Consider the following 27,998-nt stretch of genomic DNA (forward strand, 5'->3'; position numbering starts at 1 on the left):
CTGCCCCCTGTGAGTATCTGTGTGCCCCCCTGCCCCCCCTGCCCCCAGTAAGTATCTGTGTGCCCCCCCTGCCCCCCTGCCCCCCCGTGAGTATCTGTGTGCCCCCTTGCTCCCCGTGACTATCTGTGTGGCCCCCTGTCCCCCCGTGAGTATCTGTCTGCCTCCCTGCCCCCCGTGAGTATCTGTGTGCCGCCCTGCCCCCTGTGAGTATCTGTGTGCCCCCCTGCCCCCCGTGAGTTTCTGTGTGCCCCCCTCCTGCCCCCGTGAGTATTTGTGTCCCCCTCTGCCCCCCGTGAGTATCTATGTGCCCCTCCTGCACCCCCAGCCCCCCCGTGAGTATCTGTGTGCCCCCCTGCCCCCGTGACTATCTGTGTGCCCCCTGTGAGTATCTATGTGCCCCCCCTGCCCCCCGTGAGTATCTGTGTGCCCCCCCTGCCCCCCTGCCCCCCCGTGAGTATCTGTGTGCCCCCCTACCCCCCGTGAATATCTGTGTGCCCTCTCCTGCCCCCCGTGAGTATCTGTGTGCCCCCCTCCTGCCCCCGTGAGTATTTGTGTCCCCCCTGCCCCCCGTGAGTATCTGTGTGCCCCCCTGCTCCCCCCTGCCCCCATGAGTATCTCTGTGCCCCCCTCCTGCCCCCGTGAGTATTTTTGTCCCCCCTACCCCCCCATGAGTATCTATGTGCCCCTCCTGCCCCCTGCCCCCGTGAGTATATGTGTGCCCCCCTGCCCCCCCGTGAGTATCTATGTGCCCCCCCCTGCCCCCCGTGTGTATCTGTGTGTCCCCCCTGCCCCCCGTGAGTATCTGTGTGCCCCCCTGCCCCCCCTGCCCCCAGTGAGTATCTGTGTGCCCCCCCTGCCCCCCTGCCCCCCCTGAGTATCTGTGTGCCTCCCTTACCCCCCGTGAATATCTGTGTGCCCCCCCTGCCCCCCGTGTGTATCTGTGTGCCCCCCCTGCCCCCCGTGAGTATCTGTGTGCCCCCCTGCCCCCCCTGCCCCCAGTGAGTATCTGTGTGCCCCCCCTGCCCCCCGTGAGTATCTGTGTGCCCCCTTGCTCCCCGTGACTATCTGTGTGCCCCCCTGCCCCCCCGTGAGTATCTGTCTGCCCCCCTGCCCCCCGTGAGTATCTGTGTGCCCCCCTGCCCCCCGTGACTATCTGTGTGCCCCCCTGCCCCCCGTGAGTATCTGTGTGCCCCCTGTGACTATCTGTGTGCCCCCCTGCCCCCCTGCCCCCCGTGAGTGACTGTTTGCCCCCCCTGAGATTCTGTTTGCCCCCCCGTGAGTATCTGTGTACCCTCACCCTGCTTGCCCCCCCTCTTGCTCTGCGCTCCACCCCCCCTCCTCATTTCCATCCTCTTCAACTTCCCTCCTACTCCCCCCTCCTTTTCTCCCCCCTTTTAGACTTCCGCCTCCTAGCACTTACTCCTATCATCTGTTCCATGACTCTTGATCGCAGCTTGTCTGCCCCCCCCTTTTTGTTCTCCCCCTCCCCCCTCCCCTACTTGACTGACTTTTTGATCAGTAGCGTGTCTTGTTCTCCTTCCCCCCTCCGTCCACTTGCCCCCCCTCCCACCCCGCCTCTTGTTACCACCTGCACTGCGTAAATTGTCGTCAGACTTAGTAATGTTACTGCTTGCTCTGTTTTCCTTCCTTTCCTTCCTTTCCATCACCTCTTGCCTTACTTGTTCTATGCACTTGCACTATCAGAAATGTCGACAGGCCTATTATGATAGTTATTTTCACATTCTGTATTGTTTCAAGGACTTTTGCTGAATGTAACTGTATTTTTCCTATGTCCCCTCCCTCCTTGAAGCGCTTTGAAACACATTGTGTATAGGCGGTATATAAATAAACTATCATAAACTATCATAAAACTATCATATTTTCCTTATGTTCATTTTTTTTACCGTGTTGAACTGGGCCTGTCAAAGCACCCTACCCAAGGATTACCTTTGCCACATCAGATATTTTTCAGGCTCATTGTTTCGGCTTTGACAGCAGAGTGCACGAGATCGGCCAACTCGGGAAGAAGTCCCACTCCGACATCACCTTTATGCATCACCTATTGCTTTTTCAATTTCCCGAGCATCACTTTCATGCACATTTTTATGCCTATGACATCACCATTGTTCTTTCCTTTCCTTTTTCATATTGTTTCTGCCTATATCCTGGCTGTTAAGTCTTGCATGTCTTCTTGTTGCCAATGTATCAATCCTAAGAAAATCAACATTCAATTCTTCCCTGCATCTTCCTCAATTACCTTGCCTCCTTCTGTTTAATTTCCTCCACTTAATTTATCAATAGTGCTTTGCTTTCATAACCTGGGGTTTATTTTTGATTATTCATTTACTTTGCAGATTCCAATCTCTGTGGTTCAATCTTGTCATTTTCATCTCTAAAATAATTACAAAAATGTGCCATTTTCTAACTTTTGATTCTAATAACTTAATATAATGAGCTATCGGTTTATCTCGACTTAACTATTGATGTTCTTTATATTTTAGCTTCCTGGTTATACTCTTCCTAAAATGAATACCGAGGGGATTAAGGATATACCTATGCCCAACCCCGTGTGAATAAAACTCTAAGTTTGTGAAATGCTCGGAAAGGATATTAAACAAGTGCTCATTGGACTTAATACTACTATTGAAGAACTGGCCAAGTCACTCTCCAAGATAGATGAAGAAATTAATTACTTCATCTAAAGAATAACTAAGCATACTGCTATTAACATAAGACCTATAAAAAATATTAGAAGATACCAATAGAACACTTGATTCATATAAAAAAGAAATGAAATAAAGAAAGATCAGGAAGTTCAGGAGGGACACTCTAGATTATTCATGAGATATAGTTGTTACGTGGCAGGATGTCTACCGTCAAAACCAAGCAAGACAACCAAACAATCCTGGAACAGAAACCGACCCATCCAGTGACACTTCAGGGAGCAGCGGATCACTTCCGATCAACAATCCGAATATGGATACTGACCTTCCAACACCTCAAGGACCATCACCCTCCAGCGCACCCCTTTTTAACGTGCAGAAAAACAAGGAGAAGACACAAGAAGACTGAGGAACAAAAAGAAGACCACAAACTAGTCGTCAACATTTCGAATAACAGATTTTCGAAACAAGAACTAGACCTACTTGGGTTAGGTCTCTCGTTTGTACCGACAAATAACACAACTTTGATGAACATGTTAATATGTTCAATTGATGAGAAAAATGTGATTAAAAGTCTTTTTTGACTACACACAACCTTTTGAAGAAATATCTATGATTTTGACTACCTGGAAATGAACCAAAGAGCACCTTCAATCTTTCTGTTGACAATGCAGGACTTGATCTCTTTGAGAACTCTGGGATGAAGGACCTTAAGCATATAGAATACACAGAGGGAAGGACACAGAACCCAAGGAAACATCAACACAAAATTCTGCGACAACTGGCCAATGACACTACTATCACAATCAAGTCAGCTGACAAAGGAAGCACTACAGTGATAATGAACAGCACATTTTACAACCAGAGCAGCTTGTCTCTTTTGAATGACAAAGGTACCTATCCCCAAATAAAACATGACCCAGCCAATGACATTAAAGAATTGATTGAACTAGTCCTTACAAAGGCTCTAAAAGAACAATAGATTAATGAGAAAACGAAGAGTACTTATCAAATAAATATCCAATCCTGCCAGTGTTTAATAGCCTCCTCAATAGTCACAAAAAATCTGAACTTTCCACTGTTAAGTCCTATCGTGGCGGCAACCTACAGTATTTTTGATCCCTTAGCCAAATATGTGGATAAGATACTTCAACCAATAGTTCAGAAATCAACAACATACTTGCGTGACACCACACATTTTCTCAATATACCGGATGGACTAACACATTTTGATCAACATTGGACTATCTTCACTCTAGATGTACAGAATCTGTATACTTCGATCCCACGCAGTGATGGACTAGACATCCTGGAATGGGCACTTCTAAAAGAGGATTATGTACAATCTAATAACATTTTTGTAATTGAGTTGGCTAAAATTATTCTGTGTAATAATTACTTCTTATTTCAAAGGACACAATGCCTACAAATCGCAAGAACATCAATGGGCTTGTCTATGGCTCCTGCATATGCAAACCTATTCATGTATGAGTTTGAGACTAAATATATTTTGGACCATCATCAATGGAAAACTAAACTGAGCTTGTGGAAACACCACATTGATTACATCTCTGGTATCTGGAAAGGTCCCAAAGAGGAACTAGATATGTTTTTAGACTACTTAAACAACCTACATGCACGGATTAAATTCACCATCGACATTGGAAACCCTGAACATTCATTTCTTCTATGTTATGATCACACCAATTGGAAACAGCCTAACTACCTCTATGTTCCAGAAACCAATACATGCCAATAACACATTACATTATTCAAGTTTCCATCCAGATCATTTGAAGGACAATTTACCCTTAAGTCGATTTGTGAGAATACGGAGACTGAATACAGAAGAACAGGCATAATCATATAAGTATCCACAATATCACTGATTGGTTTAAAAAAGAGGATATGTAGACTACACACTGGAGAAGGCTAAAAATAGGAGCTCAGAAAAATCAAGAGTTAATCTCTTGACACCCAAAATTCATAAGAAAGATCCACCCTTTGTTCACCTAATCTGATATTCCAGACAGAGTCATCAAATTAATTGACTACTAAAGAAAAAACGGTAAATTGACAAGACTGGAACCACAACTTGTCAAATTATTTCCAAACCTCCCATTATTGGTTCAAAGAAAATTTGGTCAAAGCAGAAAGAAATGTCCAGGCTAAACCAACATTCCTGTCCAAATCCACATTTGGGACTTTTTCCTGTCTATATCTCAGTTATTGCAATGATGTTAAAAAAGGAGAACAAATCAGACACCCATGCAAAGGACAGAGAATTAACATTAAACAATTTGTAACTTGCGACTCAACATTTCTCATTGATGGCCTTATCTGCCCATGTGGCAAATTTTACGTAGGCCAAACAACTCCTAAAATCAAAGAGAGGTTGACAGAGCACAAATCTAACATAAGTACAAACAACCAGACCTCCCCGGTCGCCAGACACTTCACTGAAAAGAGACACTCAGTGGCACAACTTAGGTACTTGGTATTGGAAACCATTAAAACCCCACCAAGAGGAGGTGACATGCATTCAATGGTAACAAAGAGAGAATTGTTTTGGATATGTAAGTTAGACGCAATGACCCCTATGGGTCTCAATGAATAATATTCATTGGCAGCATTTTTTATAAATGCAACAGTTAAGGTATTTACCTTTAGAACATGGTTACCCAATACTCTTCTGGTACTCTCATTTTAGATTTATCAGAACACAATGTAATGAATAATACGCTACAGAGCACCAACTGATAAATACACAATGGATGTCATCAAGTGTTTTTTAATGCAAGATATATAAATAGTGTACTTATAACAGATTATAAGCCAATACAATTGATGTTCTACAGTTGAATGGCAGGCCAATTACAATTACAATTTCTGGAACATATCTATTGAATATTCAATGTACCACCTTTTTTAATGAGGGAAGTGTTGCTACAGTATAAACATAATAAGACTTTGATATTGTGCTAGAATACATAGGTTGAATGCCAACTGCATAAATTCAATTTAGCGGCCCACTACATTTCCCATAATGCTACTTAAGGGCAGCTATTCTGTGTTTGACACACACATCTTTAATCAGACTCCTAAAGTACACACATAAGTAGACCTAAGTGATATGTTTAAACCAATATTATATCATGTATGATATGATATGATATGATATGATATGATATGATATGATATGATATGATAATGCATTTATAACACTACGTATACACAAGTGTTTCAAGGCACGATGAGGCAAGGGAGGGGGAACAGAGGGAAGACAGACAACAATCCTACTAGGCCAGGTGTCATTCAGATTGCACAAATGCATGGGAAGGGGAATGTGCAGGCGGGGGGAAGGGGACAGTGCAATACATGGGATAATAGAATAAATAACAAAATAAAGTACGACCAGCAGGTGACAAGTGCAAGGGAGAAGGGTAAGTGCAGGCATCAGTTGTCAAGTGCTTGTGGTAGCACTGTAGGGATACAGAGAACAGTTCCCAAGTGATGGGCATTCCAGGAGGGCAGTGGAGGTGTGTGACTGGCTGAGGGGAGGACCCGGGCCAGGAAATCAGCAGGGGAGAGGAGGAGAAAAAGCAGAAGCAAAGAGAAAGGTTTTGAGGTGCTTCTAGAACCGGAGATGGTTCTCCTCAAGTTTCAGGGGGGCAGGGAGGTTGTTCCAGAGGGAGGCCCCGGCTAAAGAAAGTGATCTACCACCAACTTGTTGCTTCAAGAAGCGACTGACCCTGAGGGAGTCCTATATGAACCAGATTATTATCTGGGGCCCTTTAGGCACGTACTAGACATCCAATATGCATGCAAAAAAAAGTGGTCTTTGTATAGTTACCTGATGCTGGGAATCCAATTATAACCAAGGGGAGACGGTATTACACGTTCCTTTGGATATCTCAAGTAAGTGTACTTCTTAACTAAATCGTACCAATAAGAAACAAATTCCTAACGTTGCATCTAAACACAGCCTTCTGTCTTAAACGCAGGATGCGACAACTACTCTGGTGCACTACCTAATGAGATAAAGCACATTCTATGTATCTGCGATAGGGTAAGAACCTCAGGCACACTTTATTTATAGATTGAATGTCGATTGCAGAATGAGAATTGAGACCCATTGCTCCATACTCTCATAGCTGACACCGTAACCAGGGGGCTGAACACGGGGTGCCACAGGAGACATTCAACACTTTTGTCCACCGGAAATGTATCAGCTAACAGGTACCTATTACCTATTCTAAAATATACTGACAGGAATGTTTCCACTTACCTTGTAGACCACCTTGGAGTTTGAAGAAATTGTTTGAATATGCCGAATTGAAAATTAATTTGCTCCTGAAGAAGGGGTAGATATTTCCCGAAACGCGTTGAGCCTATATATGATACTGTTGTACAAATTATTGTATTAAAAATATTTTAAAAAATCCTTTTGTAAAACAAATCTTGGAGCATCTGCATGAATGATATAACTAACATTACTAATAGATTGAACCGCATGGTGAACTTACCTAATTGCTGTCTGGCTATTACCATTACAAGCGTGTGCAGGGGATGGGAGTGTCCGTTAACCTTGGACACTTTATTTTTTCTTTCAAATTAGCTTAACGACTTTTACTGTCAAAGTCACCCTTTTCTCCCTTGCATCCTTAAAACAACTTAAAAATTGTTCGGAAGATTTATGCTATTCATCATCATTATTTTGTATCTAAGGAGTTTGTGTATTATTTATGCTCTTCCTACTTGTCATTCTGTTCTTCATTGTTCAGTTAGGTTACTCTTTAAGCAATAAGCCCCGGGTAGGGGAGCATTACCACTTCAGGTAAAGCCCCGGGGGCCCATAATTACAGGCCAGAGCGAAGAACCGGGGTACTAAAAGCATTTTCTTTTCTCTTCCAAAACGCTCTGGCGTTTCGGAACAGAAAAAACAAAAAGTAAAAGAATGGCCGCCGGGAAATGGAAAAAGAAGTCAGTTTTCCCTTTCTATGGTGGTCATAGAAAACAATAAAAAAGTAAACAAACAAAATGGCTCCGATGGAAAGGGAGAAGGGACTGCACATAGTCCCATGTCCCTTTCCATTGTGGCCAGTCAAATAAATTGAAAAAAGTAAAAAAAAATTGCCAAAATAGAAAGACGAAGGAACTACATGTGTCCCTTCCTCTTTTCCATGGCAGCCTGTCGCAGATTGGGAGCGGTCGCGCTGGAGACAGAAGTGTTTCCAGCACATTCACTCCCGAAAAGCAGGTAAGTGTGGGAGGGTGGGAGGGAAGGGAAATGTGGAGAAGGGGTGAGGAGGAAAAGGAAAGGGTGTTAGAAGATTTTCCTCATTCCCCGGCGAGGGGAGATGGCAGCCGCCAGCCATGATGAGGCTTAGGCCGTCGGGATTACCATCTGGTAACACCCGCATTCTGAACCTCCCCATTGCCTGGGAGGTCACCACACCCCCCTTGTCAGGTACTAATTGGCCTTCAATATTCTTCAAACATGTCTTCTTACTTGATTCAAATGTGCTGGGTGCCGATTAAATATAGATTTTAATTTAATTTTCTCTGTTTAGTTTTTAAGTGCATTCATGCATTCTCTCAGATCCTTATATTCTTTGTGCTCTCTCCCTGTTCTGTTCATTTCAACTATTAGAACCTGAGTTATGGAACTCCATTCCCTTGGACGTTCTCTCCTAATTTAATTCTTCTTAAGAAACAGCTTAAACTCAAACATTTATAAACTGCTTTTCCTAATGCTTCTTTTGCTTGACTTTTGACTGTGCCACGATTTTTCATGTACTGGTTCATGCATAGTTCATTTAAATATGTACAGCCCATTGGATAAGGGCACGATGTTGTAATAAATAAATAAACAAACAGGGATTGGACCCTTAAAGCAGGCTTGCTTTTGTCTAATCACTTGTAGATATTTGCCTTTAAAAGAAAGGGTGGATCATCGCTGGACTTAAACCCTGGAGGAAGATTTCATTTGGACCCTGTTGGAAGAGTCGTCCTTTTCAAAGACCTCTAGTTGTGAGGTGAAGACAGGCAGTCTAAGAAACAGACATGCCCTGTGCCCTAATCATCATCAGGGCACATTTGGGCTGAACTGCTGCTGGAGCAAGACCTACTTCTCTGCTCGCCATATTGTTGCCCAGGACCTCACCGTACTGAAGGACCCCTAATGATGAGTGCCAGCCTCTGCCATGTTTGGGAGCCCGAGAACAAGGACTACTCTTGACCCCGAGATCCTGGAGTGTGACACACAACTCCTTACACCAAAGACATCCAGGATTCCCGGACTTTCACTTTAAACTACTGCAAGCTGTTATTCAAGTGTGTTTTGAAGCTGTCCACATCAATATAACCTGTGTGAGCTACCCTTGGCACTCACTGACCTGTGAATTACAGTACACCTTGTTCAAACAAGTTTGCTGCTGACCCGCGGGAACCGGAGTACGTCATTGCCTCGGCTCGAACAAAGACTATTGCTGCTGCTCGAAGAGATATTCGAAACTCCAGCTTCTTCATCATTGAACGAGTCAATGATCTAACTGACTCTGGTGTTTAAACTGCGTCCCTCGACCACAACATCGAACTGACAAGCCATGCCCATACTCACATCATCATGTCCACCACTGAACCTCTAACCTCAACCCGCATACCGAACCTTGTGATCTCCACCATCCACATCGCTAAAGCTTCACTTTGAACTTCAGCAACATTAAGTTTGACCCAGACTCCTCATATGCTTGCTTTCTGGATGAGACCACAACTGCTGCATTTGAGCCCAAATTGAACTGCCAGCACACAACAGAGAAGCCTGCTTTGCCATTGTCGAACTGCCAAGACACTGCAAAGGTATTATTGCATGATAACTGTTCCCTTAGTCCATTATTTCAGGCCCTAGAGATTGGATAAGTCACTTTGATCACTTTTACTACAAGAACATATCCTTTTCAAAGAATATTGTGTTTTTTACTACTTGTCTCCCCTCTCTCATTACCCAGAGTGCTCCATCTTTCTATTTTTTCATATTATTTGTTCTTTCTACAGCGGTGGGTTGTTGTAATGTTTTCCATTTAGTTATTGTTACTGTATCACATTTACACCCCTCTTGAGAGTATAGCCATTTCACGGATCACATTACCACAAAGGCAACAGAGGTATATCTCTTAACTGGGACTGTTTTACCATTATGATTGGGTTCATTCTTAGTCTGTAGAAGTGTGAGGTCTAAGTAGGCGCTTTAGCCTGTACTTATCATTGTACTCCTGAAGGGCAGAAGTCAATTTGTGACACTATCCAATACTGAAGGTTGGCTCCAGCACTACAGTACATGTTATGTTGTTTGCCCCACCATTCAAATTGGATGACACCTTTAGCTCAGAGTACTTCCTTATTTACTACTAGGTTTGGTACCAGTGAATGCATGAGGTACACGAGACAGTGACTACTACAGTGAAAATCGTCAGAAGAATTGGAATGGGTTGATCCCAGATTGAGACACACTATTAGCTTGCTTGGAGAGAGATACTTTCCTTTGTGCTGCAGCTTGGTCTTTGCCGCAATTCCCCCAATCATCTTGCACCTTGCATCCTTGGTTTCCTCCTTGTTCCCCACCTGTCCCCTGTATTTCCCCCCTCCATCTCGCCCCTGTCTTCTTGCTGTTCCATGCCTCCTCGTCTTTCACTTTACCCCCATTGATTCCCCCTCCCCTGCCATGTCACACCTTGCCTCCTTTGTTTCTTCCTCGTTTCCCACCTGCCTCTGGTGTTCCCCCTCCCCCAACATCTCGCCCCTGTCTCCTTGTTGCTCCATGCCTCCTCTTCTTCCCATTTGTCCTGTGCTGTTTCCCCACTTCCCCATCGTCTTGCACCTTGTCTCCTTGTTTCCTCCTTGTTTCTTACCTGCCCACAGTGTTTCCCCGTCCCCTCCGTCTCACCCCTGTCTCATTGTTCTTCCATGCCTCATTGTTTTTTTCCACTTGCCCCTGGTGTTTCCCCCCTCCCCTGCCATTTCGTACCTTGCCTTCCTGTTTCCTCCTCATTTCCGACCTGCCCCGGTACCCCCTGCCATTTCACCCCTGTCTCCCTGCTGTTCCGTCCCTCCTCATCTTTCCACTTGCCCCCGTGTTTCCCCGCTGCCCCACCTTCTCTGTCCTGGCTCCATTGTTTTCTTTGTTCCTCCTCGTTTTCCACTTGACCCCAGTGTTTGCCCCCTCCCCGCCATCTTGCTACTGTCTCCTTTGTTGTTGCTTGCCTCGTTGTTTCTCCCCTTTGCCCTGGTGTTCCCCCCATTCCCTACCTTCTTGCTCCTATCTCCTTTGTTGGTTCGGGCCTCCGCTGTTGGACGCATTCACCTGCAGCCTTGTTTTCCTCCTCAATGCCCATCACACACAGTGGGATACGCTCCAGCACCTTTGATCCCCCTAAGTTACTGGGTCATGCTTCATTCCTTTCTGCAATCTGCCTTTCCTTCTTGCTTTGGCATGCCTGCTATCCTCCTCTTGATACCATTGCCTTATCTTCCTCACATGCTGCTGTGTTTGTGTCCCCACCCCTTTTTGCCCTGCTACTTCCCCTGTGGACAATTCTGTTTAATCTGAGCAAGTGGCCTCCTTTTACCCATCTGTCCTTCCTCCTCACCCTCCACTTGTGGTATGTGTTTTCTACTTGTTTTGTCCTGTGATACCACTCCCACTGTTTCACCTCTCCTCTCAGGACTCACCTGGGGCATCCACAGGTTTCCTGTGATGCAGTGCTCCCCACATTATCCTGCCCTGCCCACATGCCTTCCCTGGCCTTCTTACCTGGCCTCTTTACCTCTGCTCCTAATCTACTGTTCTGAACCTGTTGTGTCTCCCATTACTTACTGCACCCACTGGTGTTAAATCTACAGCCGTGGCTCTTCTTATTATTTATCCACCTCCACCCTCTGTCCGTGGCTCACTGCCCTGTTTGTTGTTCTGTACTTCCTACCTTACCCCTTGGATTGACTTAGGAGCATTGCTGTGTTTGCATTGATTTACTTGCAACCACCGATTGACATTGGATCCTTGATGTGTTTACACTGACATACCTGAAACCACCGATTTGACTTTGGATTCTTTCTGTGTTTTGTATTGACTTATCTGCAACCACGGATTGAATTTGAACTGTTGTGAGGCATTTGACTGTCTTTATGCCTTATCTAGCCCATGAATCCCTGAGGCAAGCTTTTTGATTTTGCAGTCATACTTACCTCTTTGTCTGAACTGCATGTCTGGATTCTCCATGATGAAGTTTACCTACATGTTCCTTTGCTTTGTAACTCTTTGCATTACTGTACCTCTTACCTTCTCCCCTCATGCACTCCCCTACCGCCCAATCTCCCTCTTTTATGTTGCAGCATGTGAACCAGAGGTGTTGCTAAGGGGGTTGAGAGGGCTATAGCCCCAGGGCTTTTGGTTCTAGCCCCAGATCGAGGCTCACAGGCTACAACCAAAAGTCTCTAGCAAGCCCCGAGTCCTGCCAGTCCCGAGATTAGCTTAGCCCCTGATCTTTTCCAGACCTAACAACACCCCTGACGGCCACGCTCTAAATCGTCTCATGACCTAGTAAGGGTGCTTTGTTTGTTTGTCCCGTCTACTCCTCCTTGCACTTCACCCCCCCCCCCACTCTCATGCTCTCATGTGATAGCTCTTGAACATTCTGAATGCTTCAAGACCTTTTAAGAATGTTTTTGTTTTTGTTTTATACCTCTCTCCCATATCCCTACCCACCGCTCACTCTTGATGCACCTTGAAACACAATTTTGCTGTATAGTGCACAATACAAATAACCATTAAATAAATTAAATAAATAAATGAACAGTATTCAAAAGTTCAAAGGAAAGTGTAGAGTTTCATCCGACTCTTGACTTATGATCAGCTCCCCCTTCCCCGAGTTCACAAAAGACTGGGGTTCCCTTCTCCAAGAGTTCAAATCTTCCAGCTTTTCATAACAATACAGTTCCTCCTTGGGACACTTCCCAACTCTCTTGTCATTAGTACTCTTTACTGGTTCAAGTCTACTTCTTGACTTCAAAATCAATCATATAATCAGCAGTTGAAAAAGGGCCCTCTAACTAAGTGCAGTTGTCGGACCACGCAGTCCACCCATTACAGGCCACGTAATTGATATCCCTTCATTCAGTATTCAAATTTGCTTATTATCACTTTCAGTTTGTTAGCTTTTCCAAAAGCACTGGTTTATGCATTCCAAAAGTTCTTATAACAATGTTCTATTCATTCAGTAGTTAAGAGTGTGTATTGTAAGCCCCCAGAGCGCCCCGGTATGAGTGTTTCCATTATCACCCACTAGCTCCGTACAGCAGCTCACTTTGGCTTCTCGTTGGCTCTTCGTGCTGCGATCTAGCTTCTCATGTCTCTGCTCTTCCTCCGTGGAGACCGGAGAGAGCACCACTCACTCTCTTGGTGTTCTGAAGCCGCTGTAGTGTCTCAGACCCACAGCTCCTGATGTGTGCACCCAGCAGGGAGAGTTGGCAGGCCTTCCTGACCCTCTCGTGTCAGGCCTCTGCAACAGCGTCCATCTCTCCTGCGTGACACTGCTCTCGGCTCCCACTCCTCTTGCTCTCCAGCCAGATTCTCTCACACTCATCTCAGCAACCTGCCTCTGAGTTCCTTTGGGTGCTCTCCCTTTTGCTGTGCAGCCAGGCTTCTTATACCTATGGGGATTGTCAAAGGCCCACTGGTGTGAGGCATTTAGTTCAGTTGCCTGACCTTCATGAAACCTATTAGCTGGACATGTCTGGCTATTCCAATGGTATACTTACATAGCCCTATTCTTCGTCCGAGTGGTGTTTAGGGTGGTTTGAAAAAAAAGTGTCCATTACTCTGTACTGTTTCCTACTCGTCTTGGTATTTGACTGATGTGTGTCTGAATTAACAACATAAGGTGAATATGAGTTTCTCTCACCTAAATGAGGATGTGTCCTCCTGGTTGGTCTCTTCCTTATCCCAGTGTCTAGGTGATAATCTTGCTGGCATATCGAAAGGAAGAAAAGGAAAAGGGCTGACAGTATCCTACAGAGGTTTGAGGGATAGAAGGTTAGTTTTGAAAAGGGAATGGGGGATACCATGTCTCATCTAAGGACATCCTCTCCCCACTCCCCAAGTTCCCTTCACCCAGGTGATGCCCCCTTGCATATCCATGCCCAGGGTCTGGATCCAAAAGCGATTACCTTACCATGGCCACCTAACAGGACGGTTCTGGGAGAAAAGAGGTGAGGACGTCATCAGATCCCTAACATACCCTTCCCCTATTGGACCTAAATGTTTAATTGGGAAACTGGGCGAGAAAGTCAACATTGCCCTGATCTCGACCCTTCTGGTGTTCCACTGTGAAACAATATGGCTGAAGGCCCAAGAACCATTGCAAAGCTCTGGGGATAGACTTTTTTCTTTGGCTGATCCACACTAAAGGAGAATAGTCAGTGACTAATCCGAATTTGCGAACCCAGTAGGTCATATTTGAAATGGGGCATAGCCCACTTGATTGCCAGTGCCTCAAGCTCGATAACCGAATAATTCTTCTCCGTGGGAAACATTTCCTACTGATGTATAATAGTGGGTGTTAGTCCTCATGATCTTGAGAGAAAGGTGCTCCCGTCCAGTTAATGCAGAGTCTGTCTGTAAAATGAACTCTTTAGAGAAGTCATCTACCTTTAAAATGGGGCTCTGTCTGAGGGTCTGCTTTAAAGTGCTCTAACAGATTTCATCTTCTTCACCCCACCTGATCTTTTGGAGCTGAGCTTTTTTCAGGTTATCTTTGAGTCTTGCAGTGTTACTCAAGAAATTTGGGAGAAATTGGCAATAGGCCCTAAAATCTTTCTTGGTCATTGGTGTGGGAGTATCAACGACAGCCTTGGCTTTGTCATGCTGGGGCTGTACAGTGCCATTACCCCAACAGAAATCCCTGTTATTTGACGGCGGATTGAGCCAATTTACATTTCTCAGGTTAGCGTTTAAACCTGATTTTCTCAACACTCACATGACGTGATATGATATGATATGGCATTATGCACAAGTGTTTCAAGGCGCGACGAGGCAAGGGAGCGGGAACAGGGGAAGACAGACAACAATCCTACTAGACCAGTTGTAATTCAGATCGCGCAAGTGCATGAGAAGGGGAAGGAGGAGAAGTGCGGTAGGGGCAGGGGGAGAGGACAGTGCAGTACATGGGATAAGATAATAATATAGAATAAGTAAAAGTACGGCCAGAAGGTGTCAAGTGAAAGGGTAAGTGCAGACGTCCGGTGTCAAGTGCTGGAAGTGGGACCGTAGGGATACAGAAAACAGTCACCAAGTGCGGGGGGTTGCCAGGAAGGCAGTGCAGCAGTGCGACTGGCGGGGGAGTGAACCTGGGCCCGAGATCAGAGGGTGGCCAGGTAACCAGTGCAGTTTCAGTGTCAGCCAGGAAATCAGGAAGGGAGAGGAGGAGAAAAAGCGGATGTAAAGAGAAAGGTTTTGAGGTGCTTACGGAAACCGAAGATGATTCTCCTCAAGTTTCAGGGAGGAAGGGAGGCTGTTCCAGAGGGAGGCCCCAGCCGAAGAGAGAGATATACCACCAACTCTTTGCTTGGAGAAGCGACTGGCCCTGAGGGAATTAGAGGCAGATGAGCAAAGAGCTCAAGAAGGAAGGTATTTAGGAAGAGAGAGTTGGAGTTTTTGAGGCCCCAGAAGGCCTTGTGGACGACGCAGAGGGTTTTGAACTTAATCCTTGCAGCTACTGGGAGCCAGTGAAGAGATTTCAGTCCTGGAGAGATACGATCCCTGGGCTTGAGGCCAAAGACAAGTCTCGCAGTCCTGTTCTGGATAAGTTGCAGAGGACGGAGTGTAGAAGCAGGCAGATTTAAAAAGAGGCTGTTACAATAGTCCAGCCTGGAGAGAACCAGAGCTCTGGAGACAGTGAGCTTCTGGGGGAAGGAGAGGAAAGGAAGAATACCTCTGAGGAGGTGCAGCTGGTAGTGTGACTTCTTAGAGATGTCAGAGATGTGAGGAAGAGTCGAAGATGACCCCGATATTTTTAGCCGTGCTGGTGGGAGCACGAAGGGTGCCAAGAGAGGCAGTCAGAGAGTTACAGGAAATGATGGAGCCGGTGTGCCGATGAGGAGAATCTCAGTCTTACTGCCATTAAGGCAGAGGTCATTGGCAGCACACAATTCCTGGATAGCAGACAGACAGTCAGAGATGAGGGAAGTAGAGGAAGAGGCCGAGGGAAGCCTGAAGATGAGCTGAGTGTCATCCGCTTAGCACTGAAACTTGGGGAAGAGAGCAGCTATACAGTGTTCCAGGAGTGCCAGGTATTGGTTGAACAGCCAGGGAGAGAGGTTAGACCCCTGGGGGACACCACAGGTAGATAAAAAGATAGCAGAGAGGAAAGACCCAAGTTGAGCCTGTTCTGGTCGGTCGGAGAGGAAAGTAGTCAGCCACGCCAGAGCCTGACCAGAGATACCAAGGTTATCACAGAGACTGTTGAGCAGGATTGCATGGTTGACAGTATCAAAGGCAGAAGAGAGATCAAGCAGGATGAGGATGCAAGGGCTGTTAGAGTCAAGGTTGGAGAGCAGGTCTTCACGGATGTTCAGGAGAGCATTTTCTGTGCTTCTGGCAGCTCTGAAGCCAGACTGATGGTCATGAAGACAGCTAACAGACTCAGTGTGGAGATTAAGCTGGGGGATGGCCAGTTTTTCCAGGAGCTTTCCCAGGAAGGGAGTGATGGAGATGGGGTGATAGTTAGCCAGGCAGGAGGGGTCGGCAGAGGGTTTCTTAAGAAGGGGGTGCACAAAGTAGTGCTTCAGGGCAGATGGGAAGACTCCAGTGGTGAAGGAGTGATTGCAGAAACCAGCCAGGGCAGGAGCCAGGGAGTCAATGTGGTCCTTTATGGTTTTGGAGGAACAGGGGTGAATCTGTTTGACGAGACTTTCATAGATCGGACTTGTATAGAAACCTCGTCAGCGGAGAACTGGGGAAAGGCAGAGAAGGAGGGAGGAGAGGAGGGTGGAGAAAGGCCATAGGAAAATCGGGGGGGTGGGTGGAGGGAGTGGATAGGAGGAGATAGTGGACAGGATGTCCTGAGTTTTAGAGATGAAATGAGAAGCCAATGCCGTATGGAGGGCCTGGGAAGGGACAGGAGAGGTAGAGACTGCAGAATTTGCCAGTTCCTTGCAGATTTGAAAGAGTTCAGCTGAGTTGTTAGATGCCGCAGAGACGCAAGCTTGGATATGCGCTCTCCTCTTAGTTAGGACAGAGAGACAATATTTGCAGCAGGCGGCAGGCCAGCTTGTCAGAGGATGTACATGAAGCATGCCATTTCCTCTCGGCCACCCTACACTTGGTCAGAGTCGAACCAGGAGTTGCACTTGGCTTTGGGCTTCAAGCGGTTCTCATGACAGGGGCAAGGATATCAAGAGTATCAGATATAGCAGAGTGGAGCGTGCAGAGGGCTGTGTCAGGATGAGAGTCAGCCCGAGGAGGAAGGGGAGTGGGAAGGTGGCAGCGAAAGCCTCAGCTGACACACTGTTCATGGGTCGGATGACCGAGAAGGTGGGTGGCAGTGATGGAAGTGGCTTGGCCTGAGGGGTAGGGAGGGTGAGGTGGGAGGAGAGGAGAAAGTGATCACTTCAGGAGAGAGGAGTGGTGAGAGGGACAGAGAGGGGAAGGTCTGAAGAGATCAAAATATCCAGAGTGTGCCCTGCAAAGTAAGTTGGGCCAGCGGGGAGAATGGAGAATGAGAGAGAGTTGCAGAGGTCATAAGACCTTTATGTGTAAAGGTAATATAAATGATCTTCCCAAGTTTTACGGTGTATCACAATGTTGTCTATATAGGCCCCAGAGAAGTTAGAGGAGGGCTGTAAAATCTTATCTATTAATCTCTGGAATGCTGCAGGTGCCACATGTTGACCGAATGGTAGTACTTTAAAGTGAAACAGACCTATAGGTGTTGCAAAGATGTTTTTTTCATTGTCGGGACTGTATATCGGACCTGCCAATTACCTTTCGTGAGGTCTATGGTAGAGAGATAGACAGAATTACCCAGCCGGTCAATAAGGTCATCAATACATGGCATTGGGTAAGCGTCGAAAGGCAGATATGGCGTTAAGTTTCCTAAAGTCGATACAAAATCTCCAACTCCCATCAGGTTTTACCACCAATACAGTAAGAGAAGACCAGGGAGTAAATGGCTGTTGAGGAGCAATGTAACCTCTTGGGTGGGGACATGGCTGAATTTGAAAATGGATTTCTGGGCAGGTGTATAGTTGGGGGAGAGAGACGGCTGAGCATGTGGCATTGAGGGAGGCAAGTTTGTGCTGGATTTTGGTATGAAAGAGGGAGATTTTGTCCATGAGGGCTTTCTGCATGCTCTTGCACCAGGCATCATCTTACCCAAAGAAAGAAGAGCATTTTACAAACACGGGTCATGATAATACAAACCTGATACACTACAAACATGGTAACAGTAAGAGCAAAGAAACATATTTAACACTATGGCTACGATTCAAACGAGGAAGGCAAATGACAGAGAAATGTGTGTGGATTCAAGAAAGGGAAAATATATGCATCTTCAACGCCTTGAAAGAATGGTCAACAGGGAAGGAACCAAGTTGCAGATACATTGGAAAAGCATTCCAGACTGCTTGTGTTATGCATGAAAATTCCCTGTTTAGAAGCAGCAGATTTTCCAGTAGATTAATTGCAAAGTGTTTCGATGCTTACCTCTCGAGTTCCCTGACCCCTGCCAGATAAGGTTCATCTATTAGGAAGTTAAGGGGGCTGATGGAGTATAACAGCTTTGAAAGCAAGGTAAACGTTCGATATAAATGTTGCAATAAAATGAATAAATAAATAGCAAATGTTAAAGTGATATTCAGAATTCAGCAAGTGCAAAGAGGCAGAAAATGCCTCTTTGCACTTACCACTAGATGAGCATTTGTGTGAAATGCATGCGTTAGTGTATAAAGGAGACATAGGCATCAGTATTTTTGACGGCCCATCAGAATGCCATTACCGCCATCAATATATAAAAGGTTCTGAGAATGTGCTGTGGAATGAGAATAGTTCACGGTGGACATGTTTTGACATAACATATGAAAGATATTGCGACTGTTTGTTTTTTAGCCACTTGAGTGTTTAAGGAAATGTTGCTGTTTAGTCAGTTAGCTAGTTTGCCATCCAGATGAAACGATGTTGAGAACTGCTTTCCTTACTCAAGACAGAAAGACAAAAAGGAATATTATAATTGTGTTCACCCAGGGAACAGAAAAGAACATTGGTTTTAAATTAGTTAAATTGTAGCTTTCCTGCCAACATCCAGAACTAACTTCACCCATGAAAGACAATGAGACAAAACACAGTATTCCCATCCATATGCTGTCATTCCACTGCATTTTAGAGCACGACATTTTACTGCATTTTAATGTGGTAAATGTGTGGTGGGTACAATGGTGGAGGGTAGTTAAATAAGGTAAAGCAGTGCAGGCTAAGGGGAGGTGATACAAAGGGGTTATGAGGAGCTGGCCCATCCAAGGAAGGGTTTTGAGAAAATGTGACAAAATATCCCATGAAGTGAGATGTGGTAGATCCAAGAGAGACATCTTCAGTGGATGATGCCTTGACGTAGAGTTGTTGTCATCAGCATACTGGCAGACTGGTGGATGCTGATCCACCATTTGGCAATCAGACCACCCCCCAGTGGATCAATATAGAGATTGAAGATGATAGAAGACTGAAGGGACCCCCGAGGCAACTGTGAGGGTCTGGGAGTAAGAGACAGACACATGGGTGGCATATTTATTGATAACAACTTGTGTTCAAGACAAAACAGGAGGGTATGGAGCAAGTCAACTAGATGTATTTCTATGAGGGTTTCCCTGCCTCAACAAAACTAACTAGTGACACTGTCACTGTCAGGATGGTCAAAGTAAAGTCCACTGTCCTGTGTCCAAAACCTATGCCTCACAATCGAATATTATGAAAAAGTTGAAACGGCACATGTCGCTTGACTGCCAACCTGCAACCCGATATTATCATTCAGCACAAAGGTTCCAAATGAAAGTTCAAAAACTATGCAGAAAAGCAAACATGAGTTCCATGAGGCTGGGGTTGATCCCTTTCCCCAAAGCCTTTTCACTGTAGACTTCTTTACAGTTTCAAAACCAGTACAGGCAAGACAACAAAGGTTCCACAAGGTTTGGCATCTAATTGCCTCTTCCTGAGTCCTTTTTCTGTTTATCAAAGGTTGTTCTTTGTGAGCAGACCCACCTCCAAAGGCTGTGATAAAGTAAAAGAGCTTGATTATTTAGAAAATGGTGTAGAAAAGCAAATATAAGTTCCATAAGGCTTGAGGTTTGATTCCCTTTGCCCAAAGCTTTTCTTGTATTTCACAAGATGTATTCTTTGTGAGCAGACCGGCTTTACAGGGCTGCAACATGGTAAAATAGCCTGGCTCCTTCTCCCAAGATGTGCTGCAATTCTTCTTCTCACTTCTTGTGGGCCCCAGACCCTATTCACAATACAACTCTTCTTGGCTCACGCTCTTGTCAAGTAGGGCACACCAGATTATCACCTGTTGTGGGTCTCAACCCCTATTCATGATACCCCTTTTCTTAGCTCCTCTCTTGCCAGGTAGGGTACACCAGGTTATTCACTTCCCAGTTGTGTCTCTATTTATTCACCCAGGAGTTTTGGTGGCTTTTCAGGCTCAGTGGGACCTTCTGCTGCCCCTCGCATACTCGCCTTGCAATCAGCCATTGCCTTAATGACAGTGCGGCAGCCCTGGTAACCAGCAGGGACATTTCCTCTCTCACAGTCTGCTTCCCAATTTGTCGGTTCCCGCAGGTTTGCCTTCCTCCTCAGTATTGTCAGCTTCTATCTGCTGAGTATCGCCACAGCCCCAGTGAAGTGCTCGGTCCGCACCGAGCTTCGAACGAAGACACCCTCCTTCTCTCTCCACTCTACTTTTGAATGACAGCTGACCAATCATGCCGTCATAAAGGCTAGAGCGTGTTCCTTTGTTCTTTCTAGTGATCTACCTTACTCGCATCCTCTTCCTCGTTTCAGTACTATGATCGAATACTGTATAAGTGTCTTTGTTCTCAATGGGTTCCACTAGAGAGGTATTACAACAGTACATTGTGGTATTTGGTGTAGGGTACCGAAAAGGGGTTGGAGTAAGGGTGGGAAGGTTAAAGCCGTACTGTGTTCTCCCTATTTGATTGACGCTACCACTGAGTACCAACCCCATGGGGAGTATCGGGCAGCGCCCTCACCACCCTGGCCTCATGGTGGGTGGCTTCCCCATTTAAAGCAGCGACAATACCTTGGGATTCGTCACACAGACCACAGTCCAACAGGCATCGGAGGGGATCTAACAGACCCACCTGGATAGACTTACCATAGATGAAGGATTGAAACCAGATTAAGATTTACACTCCACCTCTCGCTTCACTGTTGTGCTGTGTGTTTTGTACATTATGCACCAACAAACAAATACAAAACAACTTGATTGCAAAGACAAGATCAAATTAAATCAACATGTTTTGTCCCACAACCTCCTTCACCCACATCCATCCACCCCTTGCAAAAAAGTGACAAAAGTCAAAGAAGTTCACCAGCAATTAACTGATTAGTTATAATAAATGTGATTAGTATTTACCTGTGGCTTTGGGTTGCAGTCAAAGCAGCCACAAGAGAAAAGGAGGAAGTATAAATTGTATGCTTCCTAGCCTGCTTGCTGCCGGCAGTACACGGCATGCTTGCATCTATCATCGGTTTGACCTGGAAGTAAGTGGTTTGTGAGAAATAATTTCAACAAAAAGTGTTTTGTTGAAATATTTACCTACACTACTTCCTTAGTTCGGCAGTGAATATTTTTGCGGAATTGGTTGTTTGGTTACAGCTGCTTGCTGATCTGAAATTACTCAGCAACTCCAGTGCAACATAGTCCGTGCTAATAATAACACATGCAAATTTACATTTCTGCAACTACTGATTTGTAAGCATTAAATGCCGGCTACAAAACACTTTGCATCTTATGCCCATGTTTGATAAAAATGTCATGGAGTCAGCTACCAATATTTTGGGCACAATAATGCTGCCTACACTCGAGCAGAGATGGGTATGTTCACCTTCTCCACTGCTCGTTGGTCACTCTAAAAAATGACAGGTTTATAAGGAAAATATAGAAAATCAGAAATGTGCTTTCATGTGTCGCTCAAATGATTCCTGCATGTCCGGCTTGCAGAGACAATGACCATACAACAACAAGTGAATAAAAAGGGTGTTGGGCACCCTTAATAACCATAAGGTCTAGCTGAACTCTTCACCCATGCCATGGAATAGAGAATGTATGCATCCTGTGGGGTTAGAAAATAATATCATTGGACCTAAGTTTAAAGTTTGCTTCAAAGTTAGGCCTATTATTTCTGCACGGAAATCCATTGTAGCCAACTCACAAGGTACAAACGATAGCTGGATACACATAAATAATAGATATTATGATTCCAACAATCATCTACGTGGGACAAATCCTGCCCAACGAGCACAGACAGTTGGTGGACATAACTAGGGGAATGTAATGTACAGGAGGTAAGCCAGCAATTCGGGGCACCCTCTCACTCCACAGGCATGGATCTGTAACTTTTTTCCTAGAGAAGACTGGGTGCTTTGTCCTTTCTGAGATAAGAAATTAGCAATTCTTTGATAGTTTTGAGCAAGTGAAGACTACATAAAGTGTGCATGTGATAACGCAAACAAAGCCACATATCGGACAATCCATACACGTGTCCTTCTTGTAAAGGCAATGGTCATTGGGCAAACATACACACTACATTGATGGGAATAAATGATATGAGAATACTGCCTCTAATTACATGGAAATTCCACATGCCACACAGGAGAAGGCACTAGAATTGGCAGATTAATCCTGTCTGTGATATTGTAGCTGGAGAGGCGTTATTAAACTGGTCATATTTTGACTCCCCCAAAAGAGAGTAGTTACACATCTGCAGTGTTCAACGGGAGATGCTACCCTTTGAATAAGACCCCACATATGCTATGTCCTGCAGAGAGATTGTGGAAGGAGTGTTATGTATGTCCACAAATAGGAACCCAAAACACAAAAAAGGAAGATGCGAAGTTGCAATCAGTTTAAACTTAACACACTCTACCACGACCTACTTCTCAGTCAAGAAAATACTCTATTCCTTGTCGGTATATGGGCCACACTATTTCCTTATCTCCATAAAAGTCAGGGCTCTTGGACTAGCAGTATTAATTGTGATAGGGTGGATATCTGTTTAATTGTGGTGGGGCAAAATGCCCCCAACCTCTGTGATTCTAGTGTGCAATGTGGTAGTCAAGTGTTCCAGCCATTCGTCATTGTAAGCCATATTTAAGTAAACAATCCCATCTGCATTTACTGAAATTCAACAATCCAGTCTTATCCCCAAAACTTAATTTGTGCAACAGTATCTTCACCTCTACCTGCCTTGAGTTCTCAGCCACACCCTTGTCCACTGAAAAAGTAAAATCCTCTTGATAAATTCTGCAACGTTGACTCATCGGGTTAGTAGCACACAAGATGCTCAAGGACATTAATACATCATGAAAACTAGGCCTCAATACGAGTTGGTCGGTGCAGAATTAACGTGCCAGTATTAATGTTTACCAGCACATTTCTGCACTGGCTAACTGCAAGTTTGCCAGTGAGGTGCCTGAAGTACCTGCAGTCAGTTAGGCACCTTACTGGCAAAAATTGCTGGTATTAACGGAACCGCTATTACCGGTGCCGGTAATACCGACAAAAACCCCCATGGAGTCCAATGGGACTCCATTGAATGGGGATCTACATCCGACACCGGCACTCATAATCCAGCGGTAGTACTGCCGGAAAGAGTGTCAGTATGAGTATTTCAGTTTGCCGGTATCCTGACAGATTCACCGCCAGGAAACCGGCAAACCTTTAATGAGGCCCATATTATAAGTGTTGTGTGATTGTTTCAGAATTAAGGTATTGGGTGATTGAACAATCCCTGCATCGATTGTCTCACCAAAACCTTGTCCGTGGAATTATACAAATAGCCATTACTATGTTTGTGTTTAAACATTACCCATTCAGCGTTATTTTATACTTTTAATGAAGGTTTTTTTTTTCCTTTGAGGGAATTGCAATGCCCCTTTCAAAGGGATAAATAAATCGCACTGCACACAAGAACTTCAATCCACCAGCAATCACACCCAGAAACTATTCAACATCATCAAGCCCTCTCTAAACCACCATCCACACCTTATGGATCCCCATCCACTGTACTATGCCATTCGTTCATGAACTACTTCAACTCTGAAATACACACTATCTGGACAACCCTCCCCTCAGCTCTCCCACTCATAACCCCCACTCCCAAACATTCTAACACATTGGACACCTTCCACCCTATCAACAATGACATTGACACACTCATCACCCTCATTGTCAGAACTGCACAATTCCTGGATGATGCATCCAATTGCATCACCACCCTTACGCCCCGCTGGCTCAACCTCATCAACTCCTGTCTCTCGCATGGTACTATCCCCAATGCAATCAGAACTGGACAAATCTCCCCCTCCTCAATAAAACAAAACAACCTCTCGACCAAATGCTCCCTGAAAACTACTACCCATTACTTTCCTACCATACCTCACTAGAATCATGGAATGCTTTGTCACTACACAACTGCTTCAATACATCACCACAAACATCCTACTCAGCCACTTCCAATCTGGCTTTCGACCTGGACATAGCACTGTGACTGCTACTCTTCTCATGCTCGATGACCTCCACAGCATTACAGACAAAGAACAACAGCACTACCCATACTTCTCAACCTCTCTGCAGCCATCGACACCATCAACCACTCTATTCTACTAGACATCCTCTCCCAGAGTAGAATCTCTCTGGCACTGTACTCGACTGGTTCCCCTCCTTTCTCACTGACAAGACACACTTAGTCTCCATTCCCCCTTATCAATCAGACCCCACACCTGTCAAATATGGGGTCCGCAAGGCAGTGGCGCCCCCAGACATTTTTCATAGGGGTGGCCCACTGGAAATCTTGGGGTGGCACACCAAAACAAACACATAAACGGCAGGTGGGCCGGTTGGGGGGGTCATTGTTTTTATAAGGGTGGCTGTGGCCCCCTTTGGCCACCCCTTGGTGGTGCCTCTGAAGCAAGGCTCTTCCCTTTCTGCACTCCTCTTAAACAAATATGATGAAACCCTTGGACCGACCCTATGCAAAAACTTCTGTTTCCACTAATTACGCAGATGACACAGAACTATACTTTTACATTTCATCCCCTTCACAACTCTACACACTCAAAATGTGTCTCACAACCATCAACCACTATATGGCCAAATACGTCCACAAACTCAAACCCTTCCAAAACAGAATACCTCCTCATCTGCCCCCCAAGGTACACACCTGACCACACCACCTAGATCCGAGAACACACCATGGACAACCCACACATATCCCTCTCCAGACCTGTCAAATCCTTTGGCTTCACCATTGCTCCCCACTGCTCCTTCACACACCACATAGCCTCTGTCACCAAAACCTGTAATCTAAAATGAACATCAGACTTAAATTTCCCCCTGACAACTTCTGCACCGCAGTCTAAGCACAGGTTCTCTCTAAGCTGGACTATGAACATGCTTTCCTCACTGCACTCCCCTTAGGCCTCCTTGCCTTTTTTCAAGCCATATAAAACACAGCAGCCAGATGTCTACATAAACTACCCAAACATTCACACATTGCTCCCACTCTTGCCCAGCTCCACTGGCTTCCCATAACCCAGTGAATTGACTTCAAAGGACTCTGCTTTGTGTTCAAAGCCATCCACTTCAAAAATCTATCTTACCTTCATGACAAACTCAAACCCATCACATACACAAACACTAGACAATCCAGTTATCACCTTCTGCACATTCCACTCTGCAAACCCACATGCACACAAAAATAAAATTACACAGTGCACCTCCTCCACTGCTATCACTTGTCTTCCCTAATCTTCCTATCCTTTCCAGAATACATTTTGAACTCCAACCTTTACATACTTTGAGCCATGTAAGGCGCTCCAAAACACTCTGGGTTAGGCCATCCCTAAACAATATCTTTGATTTTCAGTCATAGATTATTGGGCAAAGATCTGTGCAGGCTGCTCAGTCTCCCCTTACTACCTACAGACACCTCATAGGCAGCAGATGGATCTGGGCCTCATCACGACTTTGGCGGTAACCCTTAAATCCGGCGGTCGCGCTATTACCACCAGATTTAAGGGTCCGCCAAATCAGGACTTCGGCAGATTTCACCCCCAGCTCTTGGCTGGGGGGAAATCCGCTGAATATTTGCGCTATTACCGCCGGTGGGGAATCCGCCGGCGAAAGAGCGCAAATTTTCCCCATTGAGCCCATTGGGGAATGGGGCATTCCAGAATGGGCTCAATGGGGAATTACATTACCGCCGAACTCGTGAACCGGCGCTATTAGCGCCGGGGAGTTCGGCGGTAGGGCTAATACCGCTGGCCAAAGTCGTGATCAGAGTGAGCGCCCATCTAGACAGTTGTGTGGAAACACCAGTAAAATAATATTTGTCCTACACATTGAATATGATCTGTCCACCTGTCCCTAACATTTCTATCTGCATGTTGCAGAAGGAGCCAGTGAGACTTCAAACAAATACTTGCAAACATAACTTTAAAGTAAATACATGTTTCACATTTCCCAAGTAGATTGCACTCCAAGTGAACTAAACCTGCTGATTAGAAGCATTCATGTTTGCATGATATGTGCCGAAAGATATGAGAGCACGCTCTCTGTAAAGAGATCGCAATGTTGCTCGAACTCACAGTCACTTGAAACCTAGGGAATGCAAGACAAGGTGATCAAACATATTCATGTTTCTGCAAAGGCAGCTTTCAAGTACTGTACTGCGAGCCCGGCAGGCGATGCGTGCCTCTACAAATAGCAGTAATTGCATACACTAACCAGGGGCATAATTATGATATACTTGGAGAAAATGTCATCATGAGGTGCTTTAAATGCAAGGCGCGAAATAAAATGAGATGTATATACCAATTTGGAATGTACACTTTCTGCAAAGAAGTCAGATGATAAGAGGGGATGGGTTTTTCATGCAGTTGTATCTTGTTTCGCTGAAAAAAAGAACACAAATGAAAAGCCTCTAAGTGATAATGAGATGGAGAATAAATTTGACCTTACATTTAGGGCACAACATCTCTGTTTCATATCCAGTTTGGTGCTAATTAAAATGGGTAGGAAAAAGAGGAGGAAGCATGCAGCAGGCCAGGAAAAGACGGACGTTTAGATACGGTTATCAGATATTTTCAGTAGAGAGCTCATCATGGAACGGCGGCCATCTTTGATATTTACCTTTTGTGCAGCATCTGGAAGCAGCAGGTTCCAAAAGCTACTAATATCAGTAAAAGCAGTGGAATGGTGGGGATGATTACATAAATGAGGTTTGGCATGATCCCTAAAAGAACAAAAAAACAAGAACCTGGTCAGTACGCTTGCACTGTTTCTTTTTTCACACACTCTTTATTGCAATTTGATTTTAAAAAAAATCTGAATGTAATATGTAGCACACGAGTAACTAACTAAAATACCAAATACTTAACATTGGAGATAACCAGGAGTGTTCACCCCTTAATGCCATTGCTGTAAGAAGAATGGATTAAAGTACCAAACCATAAAGATTATCGGTAATAAAGATGTCAAATGACAATGAAAAATAGAATAGTTTTACTTGCCAAAACAATATGACTCATAGCGTGCAAAGAATAGTGTGCATGCATGTCATGCAGCACTGAACGCATACATGCCAATCCGTCGATTTAGGGGGGAGACTCCTGCTTCTTCAATTTAAAATATTGCTATTTTACACTTTCACCTGCCTAATATAATTCTAACCCCAATGCAATCCTATGGGTGAATTAATTGTTCCTGCTTTCTGTAATGAAATCTCCCAGTCATGTGCTTTCGAATGCTGAGATGTATGTCAACAGCCACAAGAAATGATAAACTACCAGCCCCAGCCACCATCTTGGTAATACTTTCGGACCAGAATAGGTTGTTTTGTCCACCTTTTTCTTCCTGAGCCACAAAATGAAGGAGCGAAACATGGACCTTTCACTCACCACATGTCACAGAATGCATCACAGAACTAGGACAGATTGTTAGTAGTAATGAATTAAGCAATAAGCCCTGAGCAGGGGGGGCATTACCACTCCTT

At 45.0% G+C, this 27,998-nt stretch overlaps 1 protein-coding gene across 5 annotated transcripts in view; it reads right to left on the bottom strand.

Moving 5' to 3' along the window:
- CHODL (chondrolectin) overlaps positions 1–27,998 on the bottom strand; it is a 381,063-nt gene that overhangs the window by 59,657 nt on the left and 293,408 nt on the right. For 2 of the 5 annotated variants that reach the window (XM_069636397.1, XM_069636399.1), the window contains one exon: positions 27,137–27,239. The exons of 2 other annotated variants lie outside the window; for them this stretch is intronic. In XM_069636397.1, coding sequence (XP_069492498.1) covers positions 27,137–27,239 — 103 coding nt within the window. Of the gene's footprint in view, positions 1–26,818; positions 26,899–27,136; positions 27,240–27,998 lie in introns of all 5 variants that reach the window. One more of the 5 variants, XM_069636398.1, reaches the window with a different exon arrangement.

Source organism: Ambystoma mexicanum, chromosome 7p, assembly GCF_040938575.1.
Source record: "Ambystoma mexicanum isolate Mex_15411 chromosome 7p, UKY_AmexF1_1, whole genome shotgun sequence".
Lineage (NCBI taxonomy): Eukaryota > Metazoa > Chordata > Amphibia > Caudata > Ambystomatidae > Ambystoma > Ambystoma mexicanum.